The 27,296-nt window shown below is 41.4% G+C and overlaps 1 protein-coding gene across 1 annotated transcript in view; it reads right to left on the bottom strand.

Moving 5' to 3' along the window:
• DAPK1 (death associated protein kinase 1) overlaps positions 1-26,996 on the bottom strand; it is a 255,031-nt gene extending 228,035 nt beyond the window's left edge. Inside the window, exons 1-2 of the mRNA XM_089662124.1 lie at positions 26,849-26,996; positions 11,418-11,575 (exon numbers count right to left, since the gene is read on the bottom strand). Of these exons, the coding sequence (XP_089518250.1) occupies positions 11,418-11,479 (62 nt within the window). The 5' untranslated portion in view covers positions 11,480-11,575; positions 26,849-26,996. The remainder of the gene's footprint in view (positions 1-11,417; positions 11,576-26,848) is intronic.
• Between the last annotated feature and the right edge of the window lie 300 nt (positions 26,997-27,296).

The raw sequence follows: 27,296 nt of genomic DNA, 5'->3' as shown, positions 1-27,296 counted from the left end.
ATCAGGGCACTGATGATCAGTGCCCTGATGATCTGTGCCCAGCAGTGCCACCCGCAAGTTCCACCCACCTGTGCCCAGCAGATCACCCACCTGTGCCCAGCAGTGCACCCACCTGTGCCCAGCAGTGCCACCTACCTGTGCCCAGCTGTGCCACCCACCTGTGCCCACCCACCTGTGCCCACCAGTGCCACCCACCTGTGCCCACCCACCAGTGCTGCCTACCAGTGCCACCCACCAGTGCCGCCAATCAGTGCCACCAGTCAGTGCCCAGGGGTTGTGCCAGTCAGTGCCGCCAGTCAGTGCCCAGCAGTGATGCCAGTCAGTGCCGTCTATCAGTACCCATCATCAGTGTCACCTATCAGTGCCGCCTATCAGTGCTGCATATTAGTGCCGCCTATCCGTGACACCTCATTAGTGCTGTCTATCAGTGCCGCCTATCCGTGCCACCTCATTAGTACTGCCTATCAGTGCCCTTTAGTGCTGCCTATCAGTGCCCATCAGTGCCGCCTATCAGTGCCCATCAGTGCCGCCTCATCAACGCACATCAGTGAAGGAGAAAAAATACCTGTTTGAAAAATTTTATAATAGAAACAAAGAAACTTTTTTTTTTTTTCAAATTTTTTGCACTTTTTTTATTTATAGCGCAAAAAGTAAAGCGCTCAGTGGCGATTAAATACCACCAAAAGAAAGCTCTATTTGTGAGAAAAAAATGATCAAAATTTCATATGGGTACAATGTTGCATGACCGCGCAATTGTCAATCAAAGTACGGCAGCGCTGAAAGCTGAAAATTGGCCTGGTAAATAAGGGGGTATAAGTGCCTGGTAGGCAAGTGGTTAACTAATGCCTGGAAAGCTTCGGCATAGAAAGATTTGTCAGTATGCCTGAACCATCCTAGGACAGCCTGCTTCACTTCATCATCATTGTGTTCACCATTCCCACAGAAAGATTTGTCTCTTGTGCAATTTCATGACAGGTTATGTGTTGATTATCCAGGATCAGGCGTTCCACACACTGAATGTTCAGGAATGACTGCTGTGGGCTGGGAACCACCATGGCTGGGATAGTCAATGACAGACGTACGGACATCTTTGAAACGTTTACACCATTCAAATGTCTTACTGCAGCTGAGCGTCTCATTGCCGTACTGTGCTTGAAGTCTTCTGTAGATATCCACGGGTTTTATGCCTTTGTTCACAAGAAACATCATCACCACACGCTGTTCCATGCACGTACTAACACTGTTGTCTGCCATCTTGAGTAACGGTCTCTGGACTGGCCCGCGACATGTGCGCCATCAGTAATAGGACACACTTGCCACTTACTATTGCATGTAGTACCACGCATCCCTTTTTATACCTGTAAAATTCAAAGTCCTGGTTTGACTTGAACGCCCCTCATACAATATTATTTCTATTGACAAAAATATAAAATTTCTATAAAGCTGCCAAAATACACAAGAGTGTAGCCATGCATTAAAGACTAGTCATTTTCCATACATAACACATATACAAGAACACATGGACTTTTCTGCTCGGACAATTTAAAACAAAGAGTGTTAGCTGAAATATCAAGCTTTATATTATATAAACTAGAGAATATGTAGCAGCTGTAGTGCTATTTGATCCGTCAAGACATCATTAAAGTAGGTGGCATAGGTGCCCTGCTTCAAGCCGTGTTTACGTCAAAACGTTCCTGCTAGGAGGAAAGGTGTCTAGGAGAGATAGCCAAATGTCCCATGTGCATGAGGCCGAAATACGTGCCAATTTTGTTATTTATTGACATAAAAGCAGCCATATTTGCTCAATGCAGGCACATTAGTCGCTTCCTGTTTTTCATTACTATATAATAACTGTGGTTTACTGCTTCCTCTCTTAAGGAAAATCTACTAAATTAACCAGCTCACTGAAAACAATGCAGTCCCTTGGTGCCTGACATCGCAATAAGTATAAACTGGGAAAACCTTCATCACATTAAAAAAATTAAAACCCCCAAAAATGTAAAAGTTCCAAACAGGTAAACATTTTAAAAACAAAAAAACAAAACAAAAAAATACAGAGCAAAACACTTTCTCTTTAAGCAGCACTAAGCTGTCAAATATGATCACCTCCACCTTCCAGCAATGTGGCACTTACATCCCTCATTAGGCCGCCTTCATCTTCTCCCCACATGCTGGGCTTTTGGCCCCGTGATTGGTCAGTGACATCATCCCTTGCATGCGCACAGGAATTGGTCATTCTAGCACAGCATAAGTGAGCTGCACAAGCACAGCTCAGTGTACATTCAAAAGAAAACTGCATGCAGGCAGGTAAGCAAGTATTATTACAGAAGAGACATAGCATGTCTTTTCTGCAAAAAAGAGCTGCCTGTCAGCAATTTTTGATAAATAAGGTTTAGTTTTGCTTTAAGCTGATGCTCATATGTGTAAACACCATAGAACTGATTTACTAAAATTGAGTTTGCAAAATCTGGTGCAGCTCTGCATAGAAACCAATCACTATCCAGGTTTTATTGTCCGCCACCCTACAGAACTACTACTATAGGGCGACAGAGCTGCGCAAGATCACGTAGATATACATGATTTGCCTTAACAGGTAGGGGGCTCACGCACCGCTCTGCTTGCACCGCCATTGGCGGCTACGAATGTCAAATCACCGGAGATTCCCCACCAGCACCCCGCACTTGCTGGCAAAAGCTGACAGGGGAGAGACCTGTGTGTAAACAGCACAGGTCTCTCTCCTGCCAGCAAGGACATTCTGCTTTGCATTTCTCTGCACAACAGAGAAATACAAAGCAGAATGTCTCCCTAGTAAAACACACACAGCACATTATGTAAAACAGCACACAGTTAACCCTTTGATCACCCCAGATGTTAACCCCTTCTTCCCCAGTGACATTAGTACAGTGTCAGTGCTTTTTATTAGTCCTGATCACTGTATTAGTATCATTAGGATGTCAGTGGCAGTTAGTTCCCACTCAGTGTCAGAATGCTCGCTGCAGTTCCATGATAAGTTGCTGATCGCCGCCATTACTAGTATTAAAAAAAATTTAAATTCCAGTGTATATATACAGTGAAGGAAATAAGTATTTGATCCCCTGCTGATTTTGAATGTTTGCCCACTCACAAAGAAATGATCAGTCTAAAAATCGAATGGTAGGTGTATTATAACACTGAGAGACAGAATAGCAACAAAAAATTCAAAAGAAATTCATGTCTAACAAATGATGCACTGATTTCATGTTCATGAGGGAAATAAGTATTTGATCCCCTTCACAAAACATGACTTTGTACTTGGTGGCAAATCCCTTGTTGGCAATCACAGAGGTCAGACGTTTCCTGTAGATGGCCACCAGGTTTGCCTACATCTCAGGAGGGATTTTGGCCTACTCCTCTTGGATTTTTAGACTGATCATTTCTTTGTGAGTGGGCAAACATTCAAAATCAGCAGGGGATCAAATACTTATTTCCTTCACTGTAAATATACACCGCTATTTGTAGACATTATAACTTTCACGTAAACCAATTAATATACACTTATTGGGATTTTTTCAGCAAACATATGTAGCTGAATACATTTTGGCCTAAATTTATGAAGAAATTTGATTTTTAAATTTTTTTTACTGGACGTTTCTCAGCAAAAATTCAAAAATAGTTTTTTTTTCTCAAAATTGTCAGTCTACTTTTGCTTATAGAGCAAAAAATTTAAAAAAAAAAAACGCAGAGGTGATCAAATACCACCGAAAGAAAGCTATATTTGTGGGAAAAAAAGGATATAAATTTCATTGCTTTGCATGAGTGAACAATTGTCACTTAAAGTAATGCAGCACCGTATCGCAAAAAAAAGCCTGGTCAGGAAGGAGGGCAAGTGGTTAATTGAACAAGTTGACATTAGATGTTAGATGCCGATTGGCTACCTTGCACAGCTGCACCAGATTTTGCACTCTCCAGATTTAGTAAATCCACCCCTTAGGGTTCATGAAGTGAATTGTACCCCTTAAAAACCAGTTACATTTCTGGGTGTGGGAATCTTAGGTGTTACATACAGCCGCCTGTACAAATTAAGGGCAGGACACAGCTGGTAAACGCAGACCCAAGCTACAGACTGTCTGCATCCACGATACACCCATACCAGCATGCATGTATACACTCAGATCTGCATTTTTCAGTGTACAAATGCATCTGATCATTCATAGTGCTGGCGGCTGTTTGCATCACCTGTGACTCTTGGGCACTGAAAATAAAGCTGTTTTTTTACGGCATATAGCCTTCTGTGCCCAGGTGGATGAACCCGCAACATCAGTTTACCTTGACATCATGTTAGAATGTTGCTAATCCCTATTATTAAAGGAACACGTATTACTCTCACTTATTGTATCAGTTTGTCCATCGCACACTGTTCTTATGACACAGCATGCACTAGTTAGAAAATAACTTCTGCAGCACAGACCATTCAGACACAGCAGCCTGGGATGGTGTGATATTAACATGGCAAAACCCATCCCTTTAAAAAATACATTTTTAATAATGGTTGCATTATTATGGTATAGGACTGCACACCTAGTAGAAGATTACATCCTATATCCAACCCTGTTCATACCCATGTAAATGTGATTGTGTGGTTTATAACCTATAGAATCTCCCTCATTTACACATCTACTGCCTATATATAGTACACATGGTGTTTTTTTTTTCTAAACTTCCTTGTACTTACCCTGATCTTACCTAGCCAGGACTTCACTCACTAAACGGAAAACCAAAAGGAACACAATGACCTGTACTGTCAACACGCTCCCATGGAATTGTGTTGTTTTTTCAAGCATACAAAAATGCATGCAGACCACTAATATATAAACAAATGATGTGAACAATGGATCCATTACCTTAATTAATACCGCACATTCCAAAATACAAACTGCACAAATCTATGATCATCATAAAGAACTTGTTTAACTGGAGAAATGTCAAGACTGCTACAGGCACCTGCCCCGCTTCTAAGTTTTTTTCAGTAGCAACATCACTCACTTCTTTCACATTTACTCAAAAGCAAGTTTTGATATGATTTTCAGGTTTTTGACTGCTTGAGAGTAAGGAGCAGGTCCTGTGCAGTAGTAAGTGGGAAGCAGCATGTGTAAATGAGAAAATATTATTAGCATTATTATTAGTTTATTAACAGTTTGAGGAGAGCTTTACAATATAAAGGGAGACAATACAGTTACAATACAAGGGGGTTAGGAAGGCCAAGGTCATAAGAGCTTACAATCTAATAGGGTGGGGCAAGTAGTACAAAAAGGTAAATCTGGCAGTCTTACATTGATAAAATGTGCAAACTATAGAAGCAAAAGACTTTAAAACACTAGAACTGAAGATTATATTCAATAAATATTTTATTTTATATAATGTCATCAATTGGTACATTGTTGATGGAACGTTAAAGTGTTACTAAACCCACAACAGTAAAATCAGTCTGTATCTGCAGTAAAGCATGCTTGTTATACGCACTCTGGAACCTAAGGGGTTAATCCTCCACATTGTGTAAAAAGCCTGTTTGATCCTGTCTTCTCTGATCCTCCCCTTCTTCTACTGTCCCCAATCCATCTGCTGATAGTACAGAGCTCTAGGAGTCACTCTGCACATGCTCAGTTTAGTGCATTTGACTAGAGAGCTTCTTTTTCTTTGGGAGGGTGCATGTGATCAGCACAGGGCTAATCAGCATTGTCCAGACAGAAGGTCAGGGGTTATGCAGCCTCATAGGACAGTCAGAGGAGAATGAAAACTCCTCCTACAAGCTTTACCAGTGCTCGGCTGGACACTGATAGAAGTCACAAGACTGCTATTTACTGCTGAAGAGAAAAGGTATTTAACCATTTATATTTACTAAAATAATTGCATTTCCATGTAGTGTGTACTGTGGGAGTCCAGATATAGTGAATGCAGGGTCCTGGGTTTTAGAACATTTTAAGGTTACACAGACAATAACCTGTGGCTTCTACTGTCTCTACTGAAAATAGATCAACCATCAGCTTGGCTTATTTCACCATATAACTAAACATAAAAGTTTAGAAAAAAAACAAGGACAACAGATTTTATATATACACAGGTATGCACTAATCCTAAAATCCACATTGCTATTAATCTATATAAAGAATTGTATTTGAGCTATATAACATAGATGTAAGTTGTATTGAACAGCTAGTTTGGGATCCAGAAATAGGCCAGTACAAATACACTGAATACAATGCAGCTCTAACCAAGCATAATGGTGCCGACAGGCACAATGTACTGAGTGTGTTGTTTAATGTGACTGTAGGGGGGCTGTTGTATTTGGTCTCTGACTGGGGCGGGGGATGGAAGTAAAGCAAATGGGACATATTGTAAATGAAGAATTCAGTGCATTGTTGTGAGATTACTATAGTCTTAATAATGGGGGCAGGAGAATACTCACGAAGAACCCTCAGGTTCTTCCATAAAATATCTATCAGTCATCCATACGCACCAATTCAATAACCACAATTTCTGCACCATAAATGCCAGTACCCCTTTTTCCTGGAATACTTCACGAACCACAGATAACCAGATTTTACCATAAAATGCTACTATAATCTCACTTATCTACTGCAGGCTATAAGGCCTCGTGCACACAGTATTGATGTTTGAGCATCTGCTTTTTTTGGACATAATTTCAGGCATTTGCTTTGTGCATATTCACACGTATTTATTGCGCACAATATATTCTTTGGGAAAATTCAATAATATTTGAAATGCTCGCGAATGTGGCGTAAATTACTGACCAAAAATGCTGATTTTCTTTTCTTTTTTTTTATCCACGGTGCTTGTTTCCAAGCCTGTGTGCAAGGGCACATTGTAAATAAATGGGCTACTGCAGCAAAAGAATAACAAAAACAAATGCTGTACTGAGCTTTTTCAAGTTGCAGTGTGCAAGATGCCAAATACTGATTTGGATAAAGCTAAAAAAAAAATACATCACAGAACAAAACCAAGTCACGTGTGACAATAATAATTAACAAAAATAATAACAACAACATCAAAAAAGACAGACAATATAAAAAAACAATATTTTTGACTTTTTGTTATAAAACATCCAGTAGAAAAAGTTAACAAAATCACATTTCTTCATAAATTTAGGCCAAAATGTATTCTGATAAATGTCTTTGCAAACAAAATCCCAATACATGTAAATTAATTGGTTTATGTGAAAGTTATAGCATCTACAAATCGCGGTGTATATACTGGAATTTTTTATTTTATTTTTTTTTATATAGTAATGGTGGCGATCAGCGACTTATAGCAGTACTGCGGCGGGCATTCTGACACTGGGTGGGAACTGACAAACTGCCACTGACATCCCAATGACCCTAATACAGTGATCAGTGCTAATAAAAAGCACTGACACTGTACTAATGACACTGGACAGGAAGAGGTTTACATCTGGGGTGATCAAAGGGTTAACTGTGCGCACAGAAATGCACAGCAGCATGTCCTTGCTGGCAGGAGGGAGACCTGTGGTGTTGTTCTCTACCCTGTCAGCTTTACTCGGTGTTCGTCACGTCCCAACCCTGTGGCCCTGTACTTCTACTATAGTGCGGCAGGCAAGCAGGTAAAGTGGAACTAAACTTTTCGATCCTTTTCAGCCAAAGAAGCTGCCATCTTGACCTATTTGATCTGTAACTGCCATGGTGCTGCCCATGTGATTAGTTATGACACAAGGTATTTGATGGTTTGACAGTTTGATTGAGAACACAAGCAATTGTGACAGTTAGCGTGCCCGGAACATAGTGGTTTTGTTGAATCAATGCGTTTAGTTCCACTTTAAATTTAGAACTACTATAGAAAAGTTCAAAATGTTAGGTGCCAACTGTAAATTAAAGCCAAACTCTGGGAGAAGTAAAAATCCTCCCTTGCAGTGGGGCTGCACTTGCACTGCAAGGGTTAACTGTTCGTTTCTGTATAGGGGAAGGGAAAAATATGTTTTTTTTACCTGATCCTCCATTCCCCCAGCAGACAGCTCTCATCTACGCTCAGGCAATAGACTGTCTCTCAGCATCCTTACATCCGATGCAGGACTATGGTCCCAGCATCGGTCTTGAAGATGTTAGAGGACATTAGACTGCCAAAATGCAGCAGAGAAGGCGGCTGCAGGTCTAGCATCACAGAGGAGCCTGTGAGAGTCAAGAATCAAGTAAGCTGCACCTGGACCCCTAGACACAAACAAGCAGTTAACGAATATGTAAACCCTACATTTCATATTCCTGGCATGTGCCTGCTGTACCATGGACTTGTATGAAAACGTATCCTGTTCTCTTTGTATTGTTTCCTTTGTGTGAAATCCTTGATGTTCCTGCCAGTGCCTCTGCTTTCCTATCAAAAACTGACCACACTAGTTAAGGCATGAGAACACAGCGTGGTCAGTTCTTTAGCTGCGCTAGAACTTTGTGTGATCTCCTTCAATGGTCAGACTTCTGCTGACACCCCCAACCCCCAAGGCATTCACTGGGAAGTTCGGTGTATTGCTGTTTCTCCTACCCAGCTCTTATGCAGCTGAGAGCAGAGGGAATGTGATCACTTATAAAAAAAGAGGAAAAATATGTACTTATAATGTTCTTTACATGTGTACACAAATGTTTTCCTTCAGTTACTATTTTAAACTGAATGGGCTGTTTTACAAGGTGAGGGTTTACAAACATTTTAACACTTGCAGTACAGATATAGCTCATCATTTTCCTAGAGTTCAGCTTTAAGGAGCATTGGCTACCCGGCTCCTGGGATTTGTCCAGCCCTGCGTTACGTTAAGGATCAGTGAAACTCAAAACATGCAGTGGCCTAAAAACTTCACAAATAAGACAACCACATTATTCCAGTTTAGGAGCTGTTCACTCATTTCAAAAAAACAAGGAAAATCAACTTTTCAACCACCTGTCTATCAATACCTATGTAGAAACTGTATTAGTTTAGTCTCATTTATCTATTTATGCTTTCAATTTAAAAAAAAAAAAAAAAAAAAGTAGATGCAATTTACAGGCAGATTACAGCCTGTAAAAGGATTGTAAATAGAACATGCAAAAGGTAACCTGCTGCATTAATGAAATAAACCACATCATACAAAAGTAATAGTTCAGTTTTTTGATTGAAAAGATACTTTTATTACAGAAGTATAAAAAACAACATGATACTTGTAATCGGGGTACATCTCACCCTATACTGCGACGCAGCGCACCACATTGCAATACAGTTCCAAGCATACGATAAATACATTCAAACAATAAATAAGTACGTTCATTCAGCGGTATGATGCCTGACGTGATGTGCGTGGAGGACGAATCCCCAGACCAACACAAAGTAATAGTTCAGTTAATCCACTAAACAATACATTTAGTTTTAAAGCTATGGCTACGGCAGATTCTTAAAGAATTACCAACTAATAATTCTGAGCTGACATACGGAGAACTTCATTGGAGAATGTCTGTGCTGGGAAGTGGTCATTAATGTGACAGCCTCCCTCACCAGGCATTATCCCTGGCCTGATTTAGCAGCTGGTCGCCCAAAAAATGAATGCAAATAGAGGGGCAGGGATGCTGGATGACATCCTTAATTTTTGGACAATGACGATTCGCATGGGAGGTGGACCTGAATGCAAAATAATCTCAGTTTACAAATCACCCCACCCCACACACACCCATTGCCAATCACAATCACATGCAAGGCAGACCTTATGGGGAACTAATCTCTCCACCTGCCTGCTCAGCCACTACAAATGTCCTCAGACAAGTGCCTGTTTGTGTGATGGGCAATGCTAGGCTTCTGCAGATTCTTCCTCCAGCTCTATGACCGAAACCAAATAGGTACTTTCAGTTAGAGAGCTGAAGGAACTACAAGTGTGGTAATCGCATCTGTCTGCGGCGGTAGCAGATGGGATTTGTAGTTCATTCATTTATTGCTATCATGGGCAAAAGGGGGGGGGAATGGTCGTTTGGGGGGTGGCTTCACTTGCACTGTGCTATATGTTACATCCTACATACTGGTGTAACATGTAACCTGGTGCAAAAGGTGGAGTTAACGTTTAAATGCATGCTGAAATTCAACTTTTAAAGAAGAATCAAACCTTTTCTATAGCTTCTGATGTCAGAGACATTTAGAGGTCTAAATATAACCAATTCACACATTTCTTCTGAAGCTTGAACAGCTGCTAAAATAATGTAGGTGATCTCTAAAACCAGGCATGCAGAATAATGAGTTTAGTAACCACTGTTCTACACGAGCATTGAAAATCAACTGTGAGCCACTCTGTATCTGTGGTCTCCTGTACCACCACAGTTATGACAACCTGGGAGAGATTTACTAAAACTGGAGAGTGCAAAATCTGGCGCAGCTCTTCATAGCAACCAATCAGCTTCCAGATTTTGTCAAAGCCTAATTGAACAAGCTGAAGTTAGAAGTTGATTGGCTACCATGCACAGCTGCACCAGATTCTGAGTGCTCTAGTTTTAGTAAATCTCCATAGTTTCCCCATAGAGGAGTATGATTCTTAAATGAAAGTTTGATTTACAAATATAATGCAGATTGTTGTTGCAAGAAACCACGTTGATCATTATCCGTTTCAAGCAGTCAAAAAAATCTAAGAAATATGCTGTTTAATTGCTAGGAGCTGCTACTGTTTGTACATTCCTCTTTGTCTACATAATCTCAGTATGAGGCTCTGCAATCTTATTCTAAACAAACAAAAACCACCTACATCCTTGTCTGGTAAATCCCTCATTAGGAGCCAGTTCACATATATGCGGATTGGATGCAGTTTGAACCACATCCAATCCACGTCATGTAAAATAACATTGGTTCCTATGGTGCCTGTTCACATACATTCAGTGCAGACTGAAAAAGAGTCATGTCCGATTTCTGAGCAGTGCGATCCGGTTCAGGTGCGGACTACAGGCTCATTGACTTCTACGGGACCTGCTTCTGAATCACACATATCATGAGTTTGTGAACACAATTTCAGTGCGTTTTTTTTTCTCCTGATCCTGATGTAAACCTGACCTGAACCACTGAACAACAACTGTGTCAATTAGCTGTGAAAACGTAGCTTCAATTCACAACGCATATGTGTTAATCCACACTAAACGACTCAACATACCTCTAGTAAACATACAGCTATTTCTACATATTGCATGAACAAGACTAACTGCGGCTCTGAATATTCTGATCTATTGTCATGGGACAACCAACAAATCAGGGAATTGGCTGAAAAAGTCCATCCCAGCTAGTGTGTTCTCTACCTCTGATACACCAAATTTGCTGGAAATCTTCTGATCTCGTATTCAGATAACAATCAAGAAGATACCATAACCAGAAATAAAAAGTAACTGAGTAAAAACAAAAACCATTGCACTGCTTTTCCTGCTTACCTTCCAAGTTCTTCTGCAACCTCATAGTAGTCCTCCACGTTTTCCTGTCTGAACACTGTCATGGTGTCTCAATGCTATGTGCAAGCCTGATGCTTTCTACAGCTGGAAGTCATCACCACCGAGTCAGATAGCTATCATCCAAGGGCATCTTACATTTCCTACAAAAGAAAAAAAAAAGATAGTGTTAATTATTATTCTGTACACTTATACAGGTAGCATTTTACCCAATTTGTATAACCGGACATTCTAAAACAAGCTGATACACTAGTGTCAGTAGTTATCAGACATCAATCTAACGCCTAATGCAAACAAGAGGTCAAAAATGCCACTTTTACAGGGTTTTTCTCTGCCTTTAAAGCCCCCATTCCCCCACCCACCCTCCTATGTTAGCCTATATGTCCATGCACACATAGGTATTTACAGACGTAAAGACGTAGAAGCAGAAAAAGAATCGCACCACCAGCGCATTCAGGAGAGGCGAGCTTGGGCAGAAAAAATAAAAACTCCAAATGTGCATAAACGTGCATTAGTGCTGGCGCATTTATGTATTCTAATGGCCACAATAAATGATTATTCTGGCCAATAGAATGCATTAACACCACACGCACAATAACAATCATGCAAAATGCAGCTTTAGATGCATTTTTCCAGCTGTGTTTTTCTCCCCTGGAGCAAAGACCGAGCCAACATCCTGTCTGGCCAAGCCTTAAAAGTAAGCAAACACAAAAACAGGAGTTAGTTATAATAGAAACATAAAAAAAATTGGTACTTGAAGTCAACCTGAAGCAATTAGATAGAAATAAAGTGTCAAACACTTTAAAAAAAAAAAAAAAAAAAAAGTAATAGTAATTGTTTTTATAAATTATTATTATTATACAGGATTTATGTTGTGAAAATAGTTTGTGCAATTCTTTATGAAATAAGGGCATTAAAGTGGTTGTAAAGGACGGAGGTTTTTTTTTACCTTCCTGCCTTCTATGCAGTAAAATGACCTTCTTCATGCAGCTTTCCCTGCAGCCCCCCTAAATGCTTACCTGAGCTCAATCTCAATCCAGCGATGTGCACAAGAGCCGAGACTGTCTCAGCTCTCTCACTCCTCATCTGCTCAGATTCAGCAGTAGGAGCCATTGGCCAGCGACGAGGAGCAGGGGGTAGGGCCAAGTCCCATTCCGTGTGTCTTATGGACACACAGATCAGGGCTTGGGAGCAAGCACGCATGAGTGCCCCCATAGCAAGTGGCTTGCTATGGAGGCACTTGGTGGAGGGGGGGGGGGGGGTAGAGCCTAGATGCTAGTGTGGAACCCAGAAGAGGAGGAAAAAAACATTCCACAGAGCAGGTAAGTATAATATGTTTGTTATTTTAATGAAAAAGAAAAACAAGCTTTACAATAACTAATACAAATCACAAATGGTTAGAAGGACCCTGCTCATGACAATCTAAAATTCAGGGGCAAATGATACAAAAGGTAATAATTGTAAGAGATGAGCTGATTGAGAAAGTAAGACCTCAATCAACAAAAGGTAAAACAGGTGTCTCAGTCATATTTTTGCCATCCCCTTACTTCCCACTGAAAGCCTAACATGCCATCTGGAGGGGATCCTACATATACTGCAGGCATGGCTTTTCAAGTTTGACAGGTAGCACTGCCTCTCAAACTCACCCATTGAATTCTGGCTATCAACTGTGTGCTAAATGTTTGACTTGCTGTTGTGGAGCGATAGTTCAGAGCATAGTAAATCCCAGTTTAGCATAAAAACCCAGCATGAAAAAAAAAAACCAAAAAAAAAAAAAAAAACACAAGCATTCAGGAAGTGGCAGGATCAACTCCTGAACACCAGGAAGCTGCAGCTCTACCACCCTCTGAAGAATGATCTGCTGCAGATTGCTTTTCAGAGGGACATACAGACTACCGCCAGTGGCCTAAAAGACCAATTGTTAGATTGAGATATTCTTCTCCAAAAAGATGAGTTTCACTCAACATCAGAAAGGGTAAAAGATACCTGGACAGACTACATTCGAGAGTTCCAAAGAATGGGAGAGGCTCTGGAGAAGTTGTGGAGATGAACATGGGAGGAGGCGATGACCATGCTAGAAAGCAGGTGCTTTAAGAAAATGTAAGAATAGCCCTTGTACTATCCTCCTATATAATGAGAAGAATAGCCCTTGTACTATCCTCCTATATAATGAGAATAGCCCTTGTACTATCCTCCTATATAATAAGAACAGCCCTTGTACTATCCTCCTATAGAATGAGAAGAATAGCCCTTGTACTATCCTCCTATATAATGAGAATAGCCCTTGTACTATCCTCCTATATAATAAGAACAGCCCTTGTACTATCCTCCTATATAATGAGAAGAATAGCCCTTGTACTATCCTCCTATATAATGAGAAGAATAGCCCTTGTACTATCCTCCTATATAATGAGAAGAATAGCCCTTGTACTATCCTCCTATATAATGAGAATAGCCCTTGTACTATCCTCCTATATAATAAGAACAGCCCTTGTACTATCCTCCTATATAATGAGAATAGCCCTTGTACTATCCTCCTATATAATAAGAACAGCCCTTGTACTATCCTCCTATATAATGAGAATAGCCCTTGTACTATCCTCCTATATAATGAGAAGAATAGCCCTTGTACTATCCTCCTATATAATGAGAATAGCCCTTGTACTATCCTCCTATATAATAAGAACAGCCCTTGTACTATCCTCCTATATAATGAGAAGAATAGCCCTTGTACTATCCTCCTATATAATGAGAAGAATAGCCCTTGTACTATCCTCCTATATAATGAGAATAGCCCTTGTACTATCCTCCTATATAATGAGAATAGCCCTTGTACTATCCTCCTATATAATAAGAACAGCCCTTGTACTATCCTCCTATATAATGAGAAGAATAGCCCTTGTACTATCCTATATAATGAGAAGAATAGCCCTTGTACTATCCTCCTATATAATGAGAATAGCCCTTGTACTATCCTCCTATATAATAAGAACAGCCCTTGTACTATCCTCCTATATAATAAGAACAGCCCTTGTACTATCCTCCTATATAATAAGAACAGCCCTTGTACTATCCTCCTATATAATGAGAATAGCCCTTGTACTATCCTCCTATATAATGAGAAGAATAGCCCTTGTACTATCCTCCTATATAATGAGAAGAATAGCCCTTGTACTATCCTCCTATATAATGAGAAGAATAGCCCTTGTACTATCCTATATAATGAGAATAGCCCTTGTACTATCCTCCTATATAATGAGAATAGCCCTTGTACTATCCTCCTATATAATGAGAATAGCCCTTGTACTATCCTCCTATATAATGAGAATAGCCCTTGTACTATCCTCCTATATAATGAGAATAGCCCTTGTACTATCCTCCTATATAATGAGAATAGCCCTTGTACTATCCTCCTATATAATGAGAAGAATAGCCCTTGTACTATCCTCCTATATAATGAGAATAGCCCTTGTACTATCCTCCTATATAATGAGAATAGCCCTTGTACTATCCTCCTATATAATGAGAATAGCCCTTGTACTATCCTCCTATATAATGAATAAAATAAAATGGTTTTAAAGATCATCAGAAACAAAGAAGAAGCATTTCCAAAGAAAGTGCAATATAGAAAAAGAAGAAAAATAAAATTAGCTGACAGTTTGGAAGGCCAAATGAGCCGTCTCATTACCTGGTAGTGGATAACTCCCTGTGTGGAAAGTTTGCCAAAGCATCCCGTCTCATGAGGTTTATGTAATGTACTGCTAATGTCCTATCACTCATCAAGGTTCTATAGATCAGCATAGCTTACATAGTCAAAGAGTTAGGCAGACATTTACATGCAAACAATGCAAAGTATTCACGTTCTACATATGTAGACCCATAAAGCAGAACAGTTTCACTTCCTTCACTACATCTACAACAACCTCAGCACATTTATCTTCCTCTTTATGTACAGTGGTATGTGCACAAAAAGCATATCACTCCACCGACTTTTACATATTATGGCCTGGCTACAGTATTACCTGCCCAGTGTGTGCAATATATCATTCCACTGGAACAAACACACATTAAAGGAGAACTCTAGTTCACTATCAAAAGAGAAAAAAAATTCTTTCCTCTACTCTGTAGTATAGATTCTTTGGTTCCCAAGTCTCCTCTGGATGACGTAATCCCTGCTGAAGTTGTCCATCACCTGGGACCATAGAGGGCCTTTTAGGCTCTATTCACACTTGTGCGACTTCAAATTTTGTGCGATTTTCACTGCAACTTTATAGTACAACTTTATGCAACTTTGGATGAGTGTGACTTTGGCTTTGACCAAAAGTGATTGTTTGTGCTCTAAGAAGTCACACACAAGTTCCATGTACACCATATTGCCAAAAGTATTGGGACACCCCTCCAAATCATTGGATTCAGGCATTCCCAATCACTTCCTTGGCCACAGGTGTAAAAAAAAAAAAAGCAAGCACCTAGGCAAGCAGACTGCTTCTACAAACATTTGTAAAGAATGGGTCGCTCTCAGGAGTTCAATGAAATCAAGAGTGGTACCGTAATAGGTTGCCACCTGTGCAATAAGTCCATCCCTGAAGTTTCCTTGCTACTAAATATTCCGCAGTCAACAGTTAGTGGTATTATAACAAAGTGGAAGCAACTGGGAACAACAGCAGATAAAATGACAGAGCGGGATCAGCGAATGCTGGAGCAGACAGTGCGCAGAAGTCGCCAATGATCTGCAGAGTCAATAGCTAAAGACCTCCAAACTTCATGTGGCCTTCAGATTAGCACAACAGTGTGTAGAGAGTTTCATGGAATGCATTTCCAATGCAGCAGCTGCATCCAAACCTTACATTACCAAGTGCAATGCAAAGAGTTGGATGCAGTGGTGTAAAGTAAGCCGCCACTGGACTCTAGAGCAGTGGAGATGAGTTCTTTGGATTGATGAATTACACTTCTCTGTCTGGCAATCAGATGGACGTGTCTGAGTTTGGCAGTTGCCAGGAGAATGGTACTTGCCTGACAGCATTGTGCCAAGAGTAAAGTTTGGTGGAGGGAGGATTATGGAGTGGGGTTGTGTTTCAGGGGTTGGGCTTGGCCCCTTAGTTCCAGTAAAAGAAACTCTTAAGACGTCAGCATACCAAGACATTTTGGACAATTTCATGCTCTCAACTTTGTGGGAACAGTTTGGGGATGGCCCTTTCCTGTTCCAACATGACTGCGCACCAGTGCAAAAAGCAAGGTCCATAAAGACATGGATGAGCAAGTTTGGGGTGGAGGAACTTGACTGGCCTGCACAGAGTCCTGACCTCAGCCCGATATAACACCTTTGGGATGACTTAGAGCAGAGACTGCGAGCCAGGCCTTCTCGCCCGACATCAGTGCCTGACATCGTAAATACGTTTCTGGAAGAATGGGCAAACATTCCCATAGACACACTCCTAAACCTTGTGGACAGCCTTCCCAGAAGAATTGAAGCTGTTATGGCTGCAAAGGGTGGGCCAACTCAATACTGGACTCTATGAACTAAGACTGGGATGCCATTAAAGTTCATGTGTGTGTGTAAAGGCAAGCGTCCCAATACTTTTGGCAATATAATGTTTATCATTCAGGTGCGACTTTTATGTGACTTTGGAGGGTTTACATTGAAGTCTATGGCCCTCAAGTTGCATGAAAGTTGGAGAAAGGAGTTCATTGGGAAACATGGGATGCGACTTTGGACCCACAGCATGACAAGTCACACAAGTGTGAATGAGCTGAAGCTGCATACAGAAAGTACAGATAGGGCACAAGACTAGTATTCCCTGGGGTCTACCTTCAGCCATGAACTGAATGAGGGAACTTTGTGTGTATGGCTAGCTGAAATCTCACACTACAGATATACAACTGTAAGGCTGTAGGCATAGAAGTGCCTAGTCACAGTCACATACGTGGAAAGTCACTGTTATGTTTCAGTTGGAATTCCATACAGAAAATACAAGGTAGTGCTCAGGTGTTATTAACATTCACACAATGTCTTTATATTATAATAAATCTTCCTTTTTTGAGTTCAGTTGCACTTTTAGGACCAACATCGTGACACTATAAGGATGCAGTAATAAGACTGGATGGGAAAATGGTGGCAACTAGAAAGAATTCACCAGACCCCACCAACAGAAAAGTGACAGTGTAGAGTCATGTGGCTGCACATTCAGGTAAGTACAGTGTAAAGTTGCAATTGCATTTACTCCTTCCCGCTGCCACCTTCTAGCCCTTTAAATGGATCTAAATGTCAGGAGGCAGATGCAGCCATTCCAATCACGACTGCTAATCACAGCGGTCACATGAATGTAAAGCTCCCGAACCTACCCCGAAGTATGCATCGGGAGCTTTCCAGCTTTCATTTCATGCTTCAGAAAGGTCCCCCCAACAATGTGACCAGTCCCCGCAGCTTCCTCTCTAAGGCCCCATTTACACCTGTTTTGTAACTTGAACCTCCAAAACGCTTAGGGAGGAAAAAAAACATTATTCACTATGGCGGTGGCTCACATCGTCACTCCAAAACATCCGAAGCTCAAAAAAGGTTTGGAGAGAATTTTGTAGAGCGATTTGGACAGATTGGTGAGTTTTTGAAGCAGCTGAAAGCAAAAGCACATAGTAACAAATTATGTAACATAATATGTCTCTTGGGTAATACAAAAAAACCAAAGCTCCAAAATGCTTGAAAAATGCTGCACAAAAAAGCATAGAAACCGCGCATACAAATGCACAAAATACTTGAAAAAAACATGATACTCAGGAGCTGGCCACGGTTGCACACTTGCCCCCAACACATACAACACAAGGGTAAAAGCCCTGTATTGTACATCATAACCCCGAAGGACTACACACAGACTGGAACTTCAGGGAGAAGATGACAGCACCGGAGTCAGGCTCTTGATTGGTAAGGATGAGACCGGGGGCATCTGGTTCCTTGGACACAGTGAGAGGAACTGATGTTGTTCCTCCCACTGTGTGACGTCAGAAACCGTAAGCAATGAGGATTATGTCACTTCCAGTTTCAGTTCATTTACCTGGCCGTTATTGGCCAGTGAAACAGCTAATCAGACCAATCTGGGTCCGATCAGCTAGAGTGGAGGGCAGAAGAGAGATCTACGGGTCTAATAGTCCCAATATCTCTCTATAAAAAGTACCTGTCATGGTCCATGATATCACAAGGGATGTTGTTTATCCCTTGGGATAGCAGTAAAAGTGATAAAAAAAAAAAAATTAAAGCGATACTAAAGGTTCTTTTTTTGTAAAATAGCAAACATGTCTATACTTGCCTCCTGTGTGCAGTGGTTTTGCACAGAGCAGCCTGGATCCTCCTCCTCGGGTCCCCTGCAGGCTCCCCTTGCTCCTCCTTTCTGTCAGGTGCCCCCATAGCGAGCATTCACACACGGAGCCACAGCTTGGCCCCACCCCTCTCTACTCATGGCTGACTGGCTGTGATTGACAGCACCAGGAGCCAATGGCTCCTTCTTGCGGTCTCAGCCAATAAGGATGCAGAGACCTGGGACTGCCGAGGCGGTCATACACATCGCTGGATCGCGATGAGGCTCAGGTAAGTTTTGAGGGGGCTGGTGGCATTGCTGTACATAGAAGGGTTTTTATCTTCATGCATAGAATGCATGAAGGTAAAAAAAGTTGAGTTTTTACAACCACTTTAAAAAGATAAGTCCACCTTTGGGAACATGTTACATGTTCCACCCATTTTTAGAGTTCTGTGAATGAATGAACTACAAGTCCCAACAGCCTTAGCAGCTGTTAGCTCTCAATGAAGTACACAAGGTGCTACTGATTCTTCCTGTCAGTATATCTGCTTCCCATACACTTTGTATGTGCAAGCAGATATACTGACAGGTTTGCAGTAGACCTGTATGACATCAGGGATCTGCTGATTGCTGGTGCAATGCTTTACAGGCTCCTGTAACAAAAATTAATAAATGCACATTTGTTTTTACCTGGAAAAAAAAAATTTCCATTTATGATTTAAAGAGACAATAAAAAAAAAATGTTTAAATAATATAATTTAGAAAATGTAAAGCACCCCTCCCGCCCAAATGCAAACGCTGGCATTGGTCCTGCATGCATACGTAAACGGCGATTGCATTTCCGAGTGAGAGAAATAATTCTAGTTACAGACCTTCTGTTTAACCACTTAAAGTCTGGAAACTTTCACCCCCTTCCTGTCCAGGCCAATTTTCAGCTTTCAGTGCTCTCACACTTTGAATGACAATTGCACGGTCATGCAACACTGTACCCATATGAATTTTTTAGCATTTTTTTGAGACAGATAAAACTTTATTTTGGTGGTATTTATTCACCACTGGGATTTTTATTTTTTTGCAAATTTTGCAAATAATTTCTTCATAAATCTTGGCCAAAATGTATTCAGCTATCTTTTTAGTAAAAAAAATAATCCAAATTAGTTCATAACTAAAAATAATAATTTTTCAAAAAAAGTTTTACATTTTTATTTTCTATTATTATTTATGTGCTTTTTTTAACATACTGTTACCCTAGCAGTACAGTGTCACCATAGTGACACTGTACTACTTGTGGGGGGTGAAGAATTTTTTTTCTTTTTTTACACTAATTGCTTTTACACCCATAAAGGCTGAAAAAGCAATCATTTCTCTCTGGCTGCATTCTTGCAGCCATTGAGAAATACTGTGTGAGCTGTGATTGGTCACAGCTTGTCACATGGTAGAAGGCTGTTGTGAATAGCCTTGTACCATGTGACCTCTGTGATCACAGATTTCACAAGTAGTAAGCAAAGATGTCAGGAAGGGACATCTTGTTTACTACTGCTCTTGTGATCACCGATTGGCCCTCTCCCAGGGAGCGCGCACAGGCAATGAATGCAGGTGACGTTTAGAAACGTCAACCTACTTCTGCACTGCTCCCCTTCGGCTGTTTATAAACATGGGCCAGACGGGAAGTGTTTAACCACTTGCCGTCCTCCACCTGCTGTTTATAAACGGCAGGACGGTGGTACTCCAGGGGCGGGTTGCTGTTCATAAACGGCACCCACCATTTCTAGCTGTGCGCACTCCCTGGGAGCGCGCAGCACCGCGATCCGGTGCCCGCTGTGTCCTCCGGACACAGTGAAACACCGATCGTCGGACGGGACCTCTATACGAGGTCCCGATCATGTGATCACTGATAGGCCAATCAGTGATCACATGCAAAGTAGTAAGCAAAATGTCACTTGTGACATCATTGCTTACTACGTGTGAAATCTGTGAATGATCACAGAGGTCACATGGTACAAGGCTATTCACAACAGCCTTGTACCATGTGACAAGCTGTGACCAATCACAGCTCACACAGTATTTCTCAATGGCTGCAAGAATGCAGACAGAGAGAAAGAGAAATGATTGCTTTTACATCCTATATGGGTGTAAAAGCAATCACAGTGGAAAAAAAAAATCTTCATCACCCCCCACAAGTAGTACAGTGTCACCATGGTGACACTGTACTGCTAGGGTGACAGTATGTAAAAAAAAAAACAAAAAAAACCAAATAATATAAAAAATAAAATAAAAATGTAAAAAAAATGTTTAAAAATTATAATTTTTGGTTATAAACTAATTTGGCTTATTTATTTTTTTCACTAAAAAGATAACGGATCACATTTCGGCCAAGATTTATGATGAAAGATTATTTATTTGCAAAATTTTATAAGAAAAACACTTTTTTTCAAAATTTTTGGACGTTTCATTTACATACAAAAAAAATAAAAATCCCAGTGGTGAATAAATACCACCAAAATAAAGCTTTATCTGTCTCAAAAAAATGGGAAAAAATTCATATGGGTACAGTGTTGCATGACCGTGCAATTGTCATTCAAAGTGTGATAGCGCTGAAAGCTGAAAATTGTCCTGGACAGGAAGGGGGTAAAAGTGTCCGGACAGGAAGTGGTTAAACGCTAAACTTGGTAACCTGTAAAGGCTTTTACAGCTGTAGTTCGGTGCCGTTCCACGTGACGTGTCTGGTATCTATAACTTGGTGTGATATCATATTTCATATTTTACTACAAAATGGGTATTATATTGTATTTTAACCATTTGAATACCGGGCAATTTTACACCTTCCTGCCCAGGCTAGTTTTCAGGTGTCAGTGCTCTCACACTTTGAATGACAATTGCGTGCTCATACAACATTGTACCCAAACTAAAATTTTATCATTTTGTTCACACAACTAGAGCTTTCTTTTGGTGGTATTTAATCACCGCCGGGGATTTTATTTTTTGCTAAATTATCAAAAAAAGACCTAAACTTTTGAAAATAAACACATTTTTCTTTGTTTCTGTTATAAAAGTTTGCAAATAAATAATTGTTCTTCATAAATTTAGGCCAAAATGTATTCTACTACATGTCTTTGGTGAAAATAACCCAAATTAGGATGTATTTTTTAGTTTGTAGGAAAGTTATAGAGTTCACAAACTATGGTATATATCTGAATATTGATCAATCCTGCAGTACTGACAGCCAATCTAATTTCTTGAGGTCCAACAATGTCAAAACAGTACAGATATCCCCAAATGACCCCTTTTTGCAGAGTAGACAGTCTGACGTACTTCATAAGAGGCATGGCGAGTTTTTTGAAGTTGTATTTTTTTTGTCATAATTTTTCGGAAAATGAAAAAATGCAAAAAATTATTTTCACTATTTTTTTTTTTTACATACTGTCACCAGTGCAGTACAGGGTCATCATATAACTGGCATGGCGGTGAACAAGGACACTGACTGGTGACAGTATGAAAAAAAAAATATATATTTTTTTATTATTTTTAATTTTTTATTACTTTTTTTAAGATTTTTTTTCATATTTCACTATGTCCAAAGTAGTACAATGTTACCATAGTAACATTGTACTACTTTGGGGAAGTGATCAGTATTTTTTTTTTTTTACACAATTTGCTTATAGCAAAGAATTACTTTGCTATAAGCAAGCATTTACCTGAATGACATCGATTCATTCAGGGGTTTGTGTTTTTTTTGTGCTTAGATGTGATTTGGCCACAGCTAATCACATGACATGTGCATGTGATTAGCTGTGACCATTCACAGCTAGGCAGTAGTATACAATGGATGGCATGAATGAAGCCATCCATTGAATACAACTGTCATGTGACCTGCTGTGATTGGTCACAGCAGGTCACATGGAACCGGCAATGGGACCGATACTTAGATCTGTCATCAGCCGTGTCTGAGGTACAAGTCCGGTGACAGATCGCGCCGCTGCGTGGCTCTGCAAGCGCGAAAAGTTTGCATGTGTGGGAGGACGCCATTTGGTGTCCACCCGAAAATCCAATACATTTTTCCGGCCGCCTTTCGGCTATTGGCCGGGCGTGTATTGGTTAATGAATTTAAATTATTTTTCCCAAAACATTTGCATTTGAAAAACCGCTATGCAAATATCGTATGACATAAAAACATGCAACACCCACCATTTTATTCTCTAGGGCCTATACTTAAAAAATATATAATGTCTGGGGCTTCTAAGTGGTTTTCTACCAAAAAATTATGAGGGATGTCAGAATTGGCCCAGAATGGAAGTGGCATAAAGTGTATGTTCACCTTTTCAGAAAAAAATTAAAAGGTGAATTAACACCCTACACCTCCAAACCCCCACCCTGCAGTCTCTGCTGTACCCACCTCTGTGTGAATTGAGCTGTCTCTGCCCATACAACTGGTGCATCGGTACAGGCATTTGAAATCACTGTCCTGAAGAGCTTCCAGGACAGATCAGTGCTGGCACAGAAAAGAGGGAGAACAGCCCAGGCTGCTGCACTGGCTGCGTTGGCACTGAAAGTTCATCACCCACATAGGTAAGTACAGTGGGGACTGGGGAAAGGGTGTAAGTTCATCTTTTTCATTTTTTTATGAAAAGGTGAGCTAATCCTTTATCATGAAAAAAGGAAACGAATGCAGCCACCACATCTAAGGACTGGTAAATGGAAATGTGTAATATTGTTTGCTAAGATGTCCTTTAACACAAAGCAAGGCTATGAAGCATATACAGTAACCTGATCACTCACCTCAAACAATTGATTTGGGATTAGTGTTGCACAACTACTATCTCTTCCAAGTAGTCTACCATAAAGACATTACTCAGAGCACTGCAAAAATCCTGTGATGGTGTGCAAAGTGCAGTAACCCCTGGTAAGACACTACATTTCACTCAGCCCTGCCATATCACTAAATGATGAATCGGTGTTACTTGTTAGTGCACCTGGATCATTTCTTTCTGGCTTATTGAATTATGACTGAAGTACTGAATATGCCCATTGAAAACATTGAAAAAGAAGGAAAGTACAGTTCAGAATGACACTACAAAAATACTTGGGATTCTATTTATAAATGCTTCCACCTAGCATGCACACAACGTTCACCCAGGATATATTTTTTTCTTCCAACTGAATCCAGTAACGAAAATGTGTGAATCCTGGGTGAAAGTTGTGTGAATCTTGGGTCGAAGTATTTAGAAATATAAACCCAAGCTTTAAAGCCCAACTTTAGGCAGAGATTTACACACACACTTTAAGATCCCAATCACACGACACAGACGTTTTCTGTAGCAGATCCTGTGTATACATGTTCTGCATGCTGTAATGCTTGAGCAACATTTACATATATACAGGCAGTCAATTCCTCATCAGATCCACTGGCTCAGCCAATCCAATTTTACAAACAGAGAATCAGCTCCCCCAACCAGCTGTCAGGAATGGACTTGATGGGCAACCCCAAATCACTAAAACCATTAGGTTTTGTCTCCCCATGTCCCAAATGACTGCCAGTGAAAGGAGCTGCCAATGTAAAATGCTATTGGCTCAGCCAGTCAAATTCTACAAAGACAGAAATGGCCTCTCCCACTGGTCAACAGGAATGGACCTGATGGGGAACCCTAACTCACTAAAACCAATCTGGCTCTGCCATGTCCTTTCAGTTCCGCTTTGACCGCTGGTAGGAGGTGGTGTTTGTAGAATTTGATTGGCTTAGCCAATAACATTTTACACAAAGACAAAAATGGATCCTCCCACTGATCATCAGGAATGGACCTGATGGGGAACCCCAATGCACTAAAAACATTCTGGAGGAGTGCTTTGTGCCTCTGTAAGACAGAAATGGCTCCTCCCACTGGTCATCGGGAGTGCACCTTATGGGAAATCCCAACACTATAACCATTCTGGCTCTGCCTCCCCATGTCCCATCAGGTCCACTCAGACAGCTGATAGGAGGAGCTGTTTGTATCTGTGTAAAATGTTATTGGCTTAGCCAGGGGTCTCCAAACTTTCTAAACAAAGGGTCGGTTTACTGTCCTTCAGACGTTAGGAGGGCCGGAGTGGCCAGTGGGAGTAGTAAATCACCCAGCGTCAGTGGGGACAAACAGTACCCCATCGTTGGTGTCAGTGGGGACAAACAGCACCCCATCGTTGGTGTCAGTGGGGACAAACAGCACCCCATCGTTGGTGTCAGTGGGGACAAACAGCACCCCATCGTTGGTGTCAGCGGGGACAAACAGCACCCCATTGTTGATGTCAGTGGGGATAAATAGTGCCCCATCATCGGTGTCAGAGGAAGGAATAGTGCCCCATCATCGGTGTCAGTGGGAAGAAACATGCCCCATCATCGGTATCAGAGGAAGAAATAGTGCCCCATCATCGGTATCAGAGGAAGAAATAGTGCCCATCATCGGTATCAGAGGAAGAAATAATGCCCCATCATTGGTATCAAGAGAAAGGAATAGTGCCCCAACATTGGTATCAGAGGAAGGAATAGTGCCCCATCATTGGTATCAAGTGGAAGGAATAGTGCCCCATCATTGGTATCAGAGGAAGGAATAGTGCCCCATCATTGGTATCAAGTGGAAGGAATAGTGCCCCATCATTGGTATCAGAGGAAGGAATAGTGCCCCATCATTGGTATCAGAGGAAGGAATAGTGCCCCATCATTGGTATCAGTGGAAGGAATAGTGCCCCATCATTGGTATCAAGTGGAAGGAATAGTGCCCCATCATTGGTATCAGTGGGAGGAATAGTGCCCCATCATTGGTATCAAGAGGAAGGAATAGTGCCCCATCATTGGTATCAAGAGGAAGGAATAGTGCCCCATCATTGGTATCAAGAGGAAGGAATAGTGCCCCATCATTGGTATCAAGAGGAAGGAATAGTGCCCCATCATTGGTATTAGTTGGAGGAATAGTACCTAATTGTTTATATCAGTGGGATGAATTGTGCCCCATCATTGGTGTCAGTGGAAGGAAAAATGCCCTATAGTTGGTGCCAGTGGAAGAAATGGTACCTCCTTGTTGATGTCAGTGGGAGGAATAGTACCCTGAGGGCCGGATAGAGGCAGACAAAGGGCGGCAGTTTGGAGACCACTGGCTTAGCCAATCAAATTCTGCAAAGACAGAAATGGCTCCTCCCACTGATTATTAGAAATGGACCTGGTGGTGAACCCCAACACACCATAACCATTCTGGCTCTGCCTCCCCATGTCCCATCAGGTCCACTGTGACAGCAGGTGGGAAATGCTGTTTCTGCCTGTGAAGAATTTGATTGGCTGAGCCAACCAAATTTTACCAAGGCAGAAACAGCTCCCCCTGCTGGCCATCTGAGTGGACCCAATAGGGAAATACAAGGCAGTGAGCCTACTTTGGCTCCACCCCCACAGGGCTGCCATACGCATGTGAAGTCACCAAAACTTTTCTATTCACTATGTCTGAACCCACGCGGCTGTGTGTATGGGCCCATAGGCTTCCATGCATACAAAACTATATGCTGCAAGCATCTGAATGCAGGATTTTCTACACCCATGTGAAGGAGGGTTGTCACCTCATCCCTTTAAACCTGAACACATTAATTACACAGATTATGAGGCTGGTTTATTGCAGATAAGGTACTGAGTGAGTTTAATTAGCACCGTAATCAGCCACGGAACCTGTGTAATTAATATGTGGTGAATGAGGTGGCAACCCTAATGTGAACGGGCCCTAAAAATAAATAAACACAAGTCACCCACTAACACCCCAAAGATAAAGATGTGAGATTGGACAGCCCAAGGCATTGCTGGACATGTGAGGGGAGTAGGAAATGCCATCTGCAGGCAGACAGCAGCCTGTCACTACACAGGAGATAGGTGCACAGTGGCAGGCAGGTGAAGGAGCCCAGTGCCAGGCGCCCCGGGTCACCTCCAGTCACGTCTCCCTGCCTATCACCATGAGGATACAATAAGACGTGCTCCATGACATCACTGTCCTCCCAATCCATGCCGTACAGAATGGGGGGGTCCCGCACACACAGGAGATCAGCTCTACAATGCAGCCCAGCCTTTCCTCTCCGTGCCAGCAGACACGAGCCTGCCCCTCCCCCGATCACCCCAACACCTCTTACCAGACAACACCCCGACCCATCCGGCTGGACAGCACACCTTCCACCACATGCGGCTGTGATTCAGGGGCGGCGGATGGGGACACCAGGAGCCACACAGCTGACAAGCACAGTCAGCCAGCCAGCCGGCGATCACAATGACTGGGGAAGGAGGAGAGCCAGGCGAGAGGAGGGGAGAGGCGGGGGAGGAGGTGGGCTGACAACACACAGGGAGGGAGGAAGAGAGAGAGAGGGCAGGTAGGGAGGAAGAAGGAGAAAGTACATCGAAACTTCCAGTCACTGCATAGCCACCAACACAGCTCACTCCCCGTCATTCGCTTTTTTATATATTATTGTTTCATAGGTTTTCATATTGTTTAACAAAAACAACATACAATAACTAGAAGTATTTACAGCCAGTCCCTCAAAAAACAAAAAAAAGAGGGAAAATTCCTCAATTATGCCTTCCTGT

This window comes from Staurois parvus, unplaced genomic scaffold (genome assembly GCF_062004578.1).
Source record: "Staurois parvus isolate SC_StPar_1 unplaced genomic scaffold, SC_StPar_1.0 ptg001432l, whole genome shotgun sequence".
In the NCBI taxonomy this organism is placed as follows: Eukaryota; Metazoa; Chordata; class Amphibia; order Anura; family Ranidae; genus Staurois; species Staurois parvus.
Note: the sequence above shows the minus strand (reverse complement) of the source record. Positions and strands in the feature narration are given on the sequence as shown.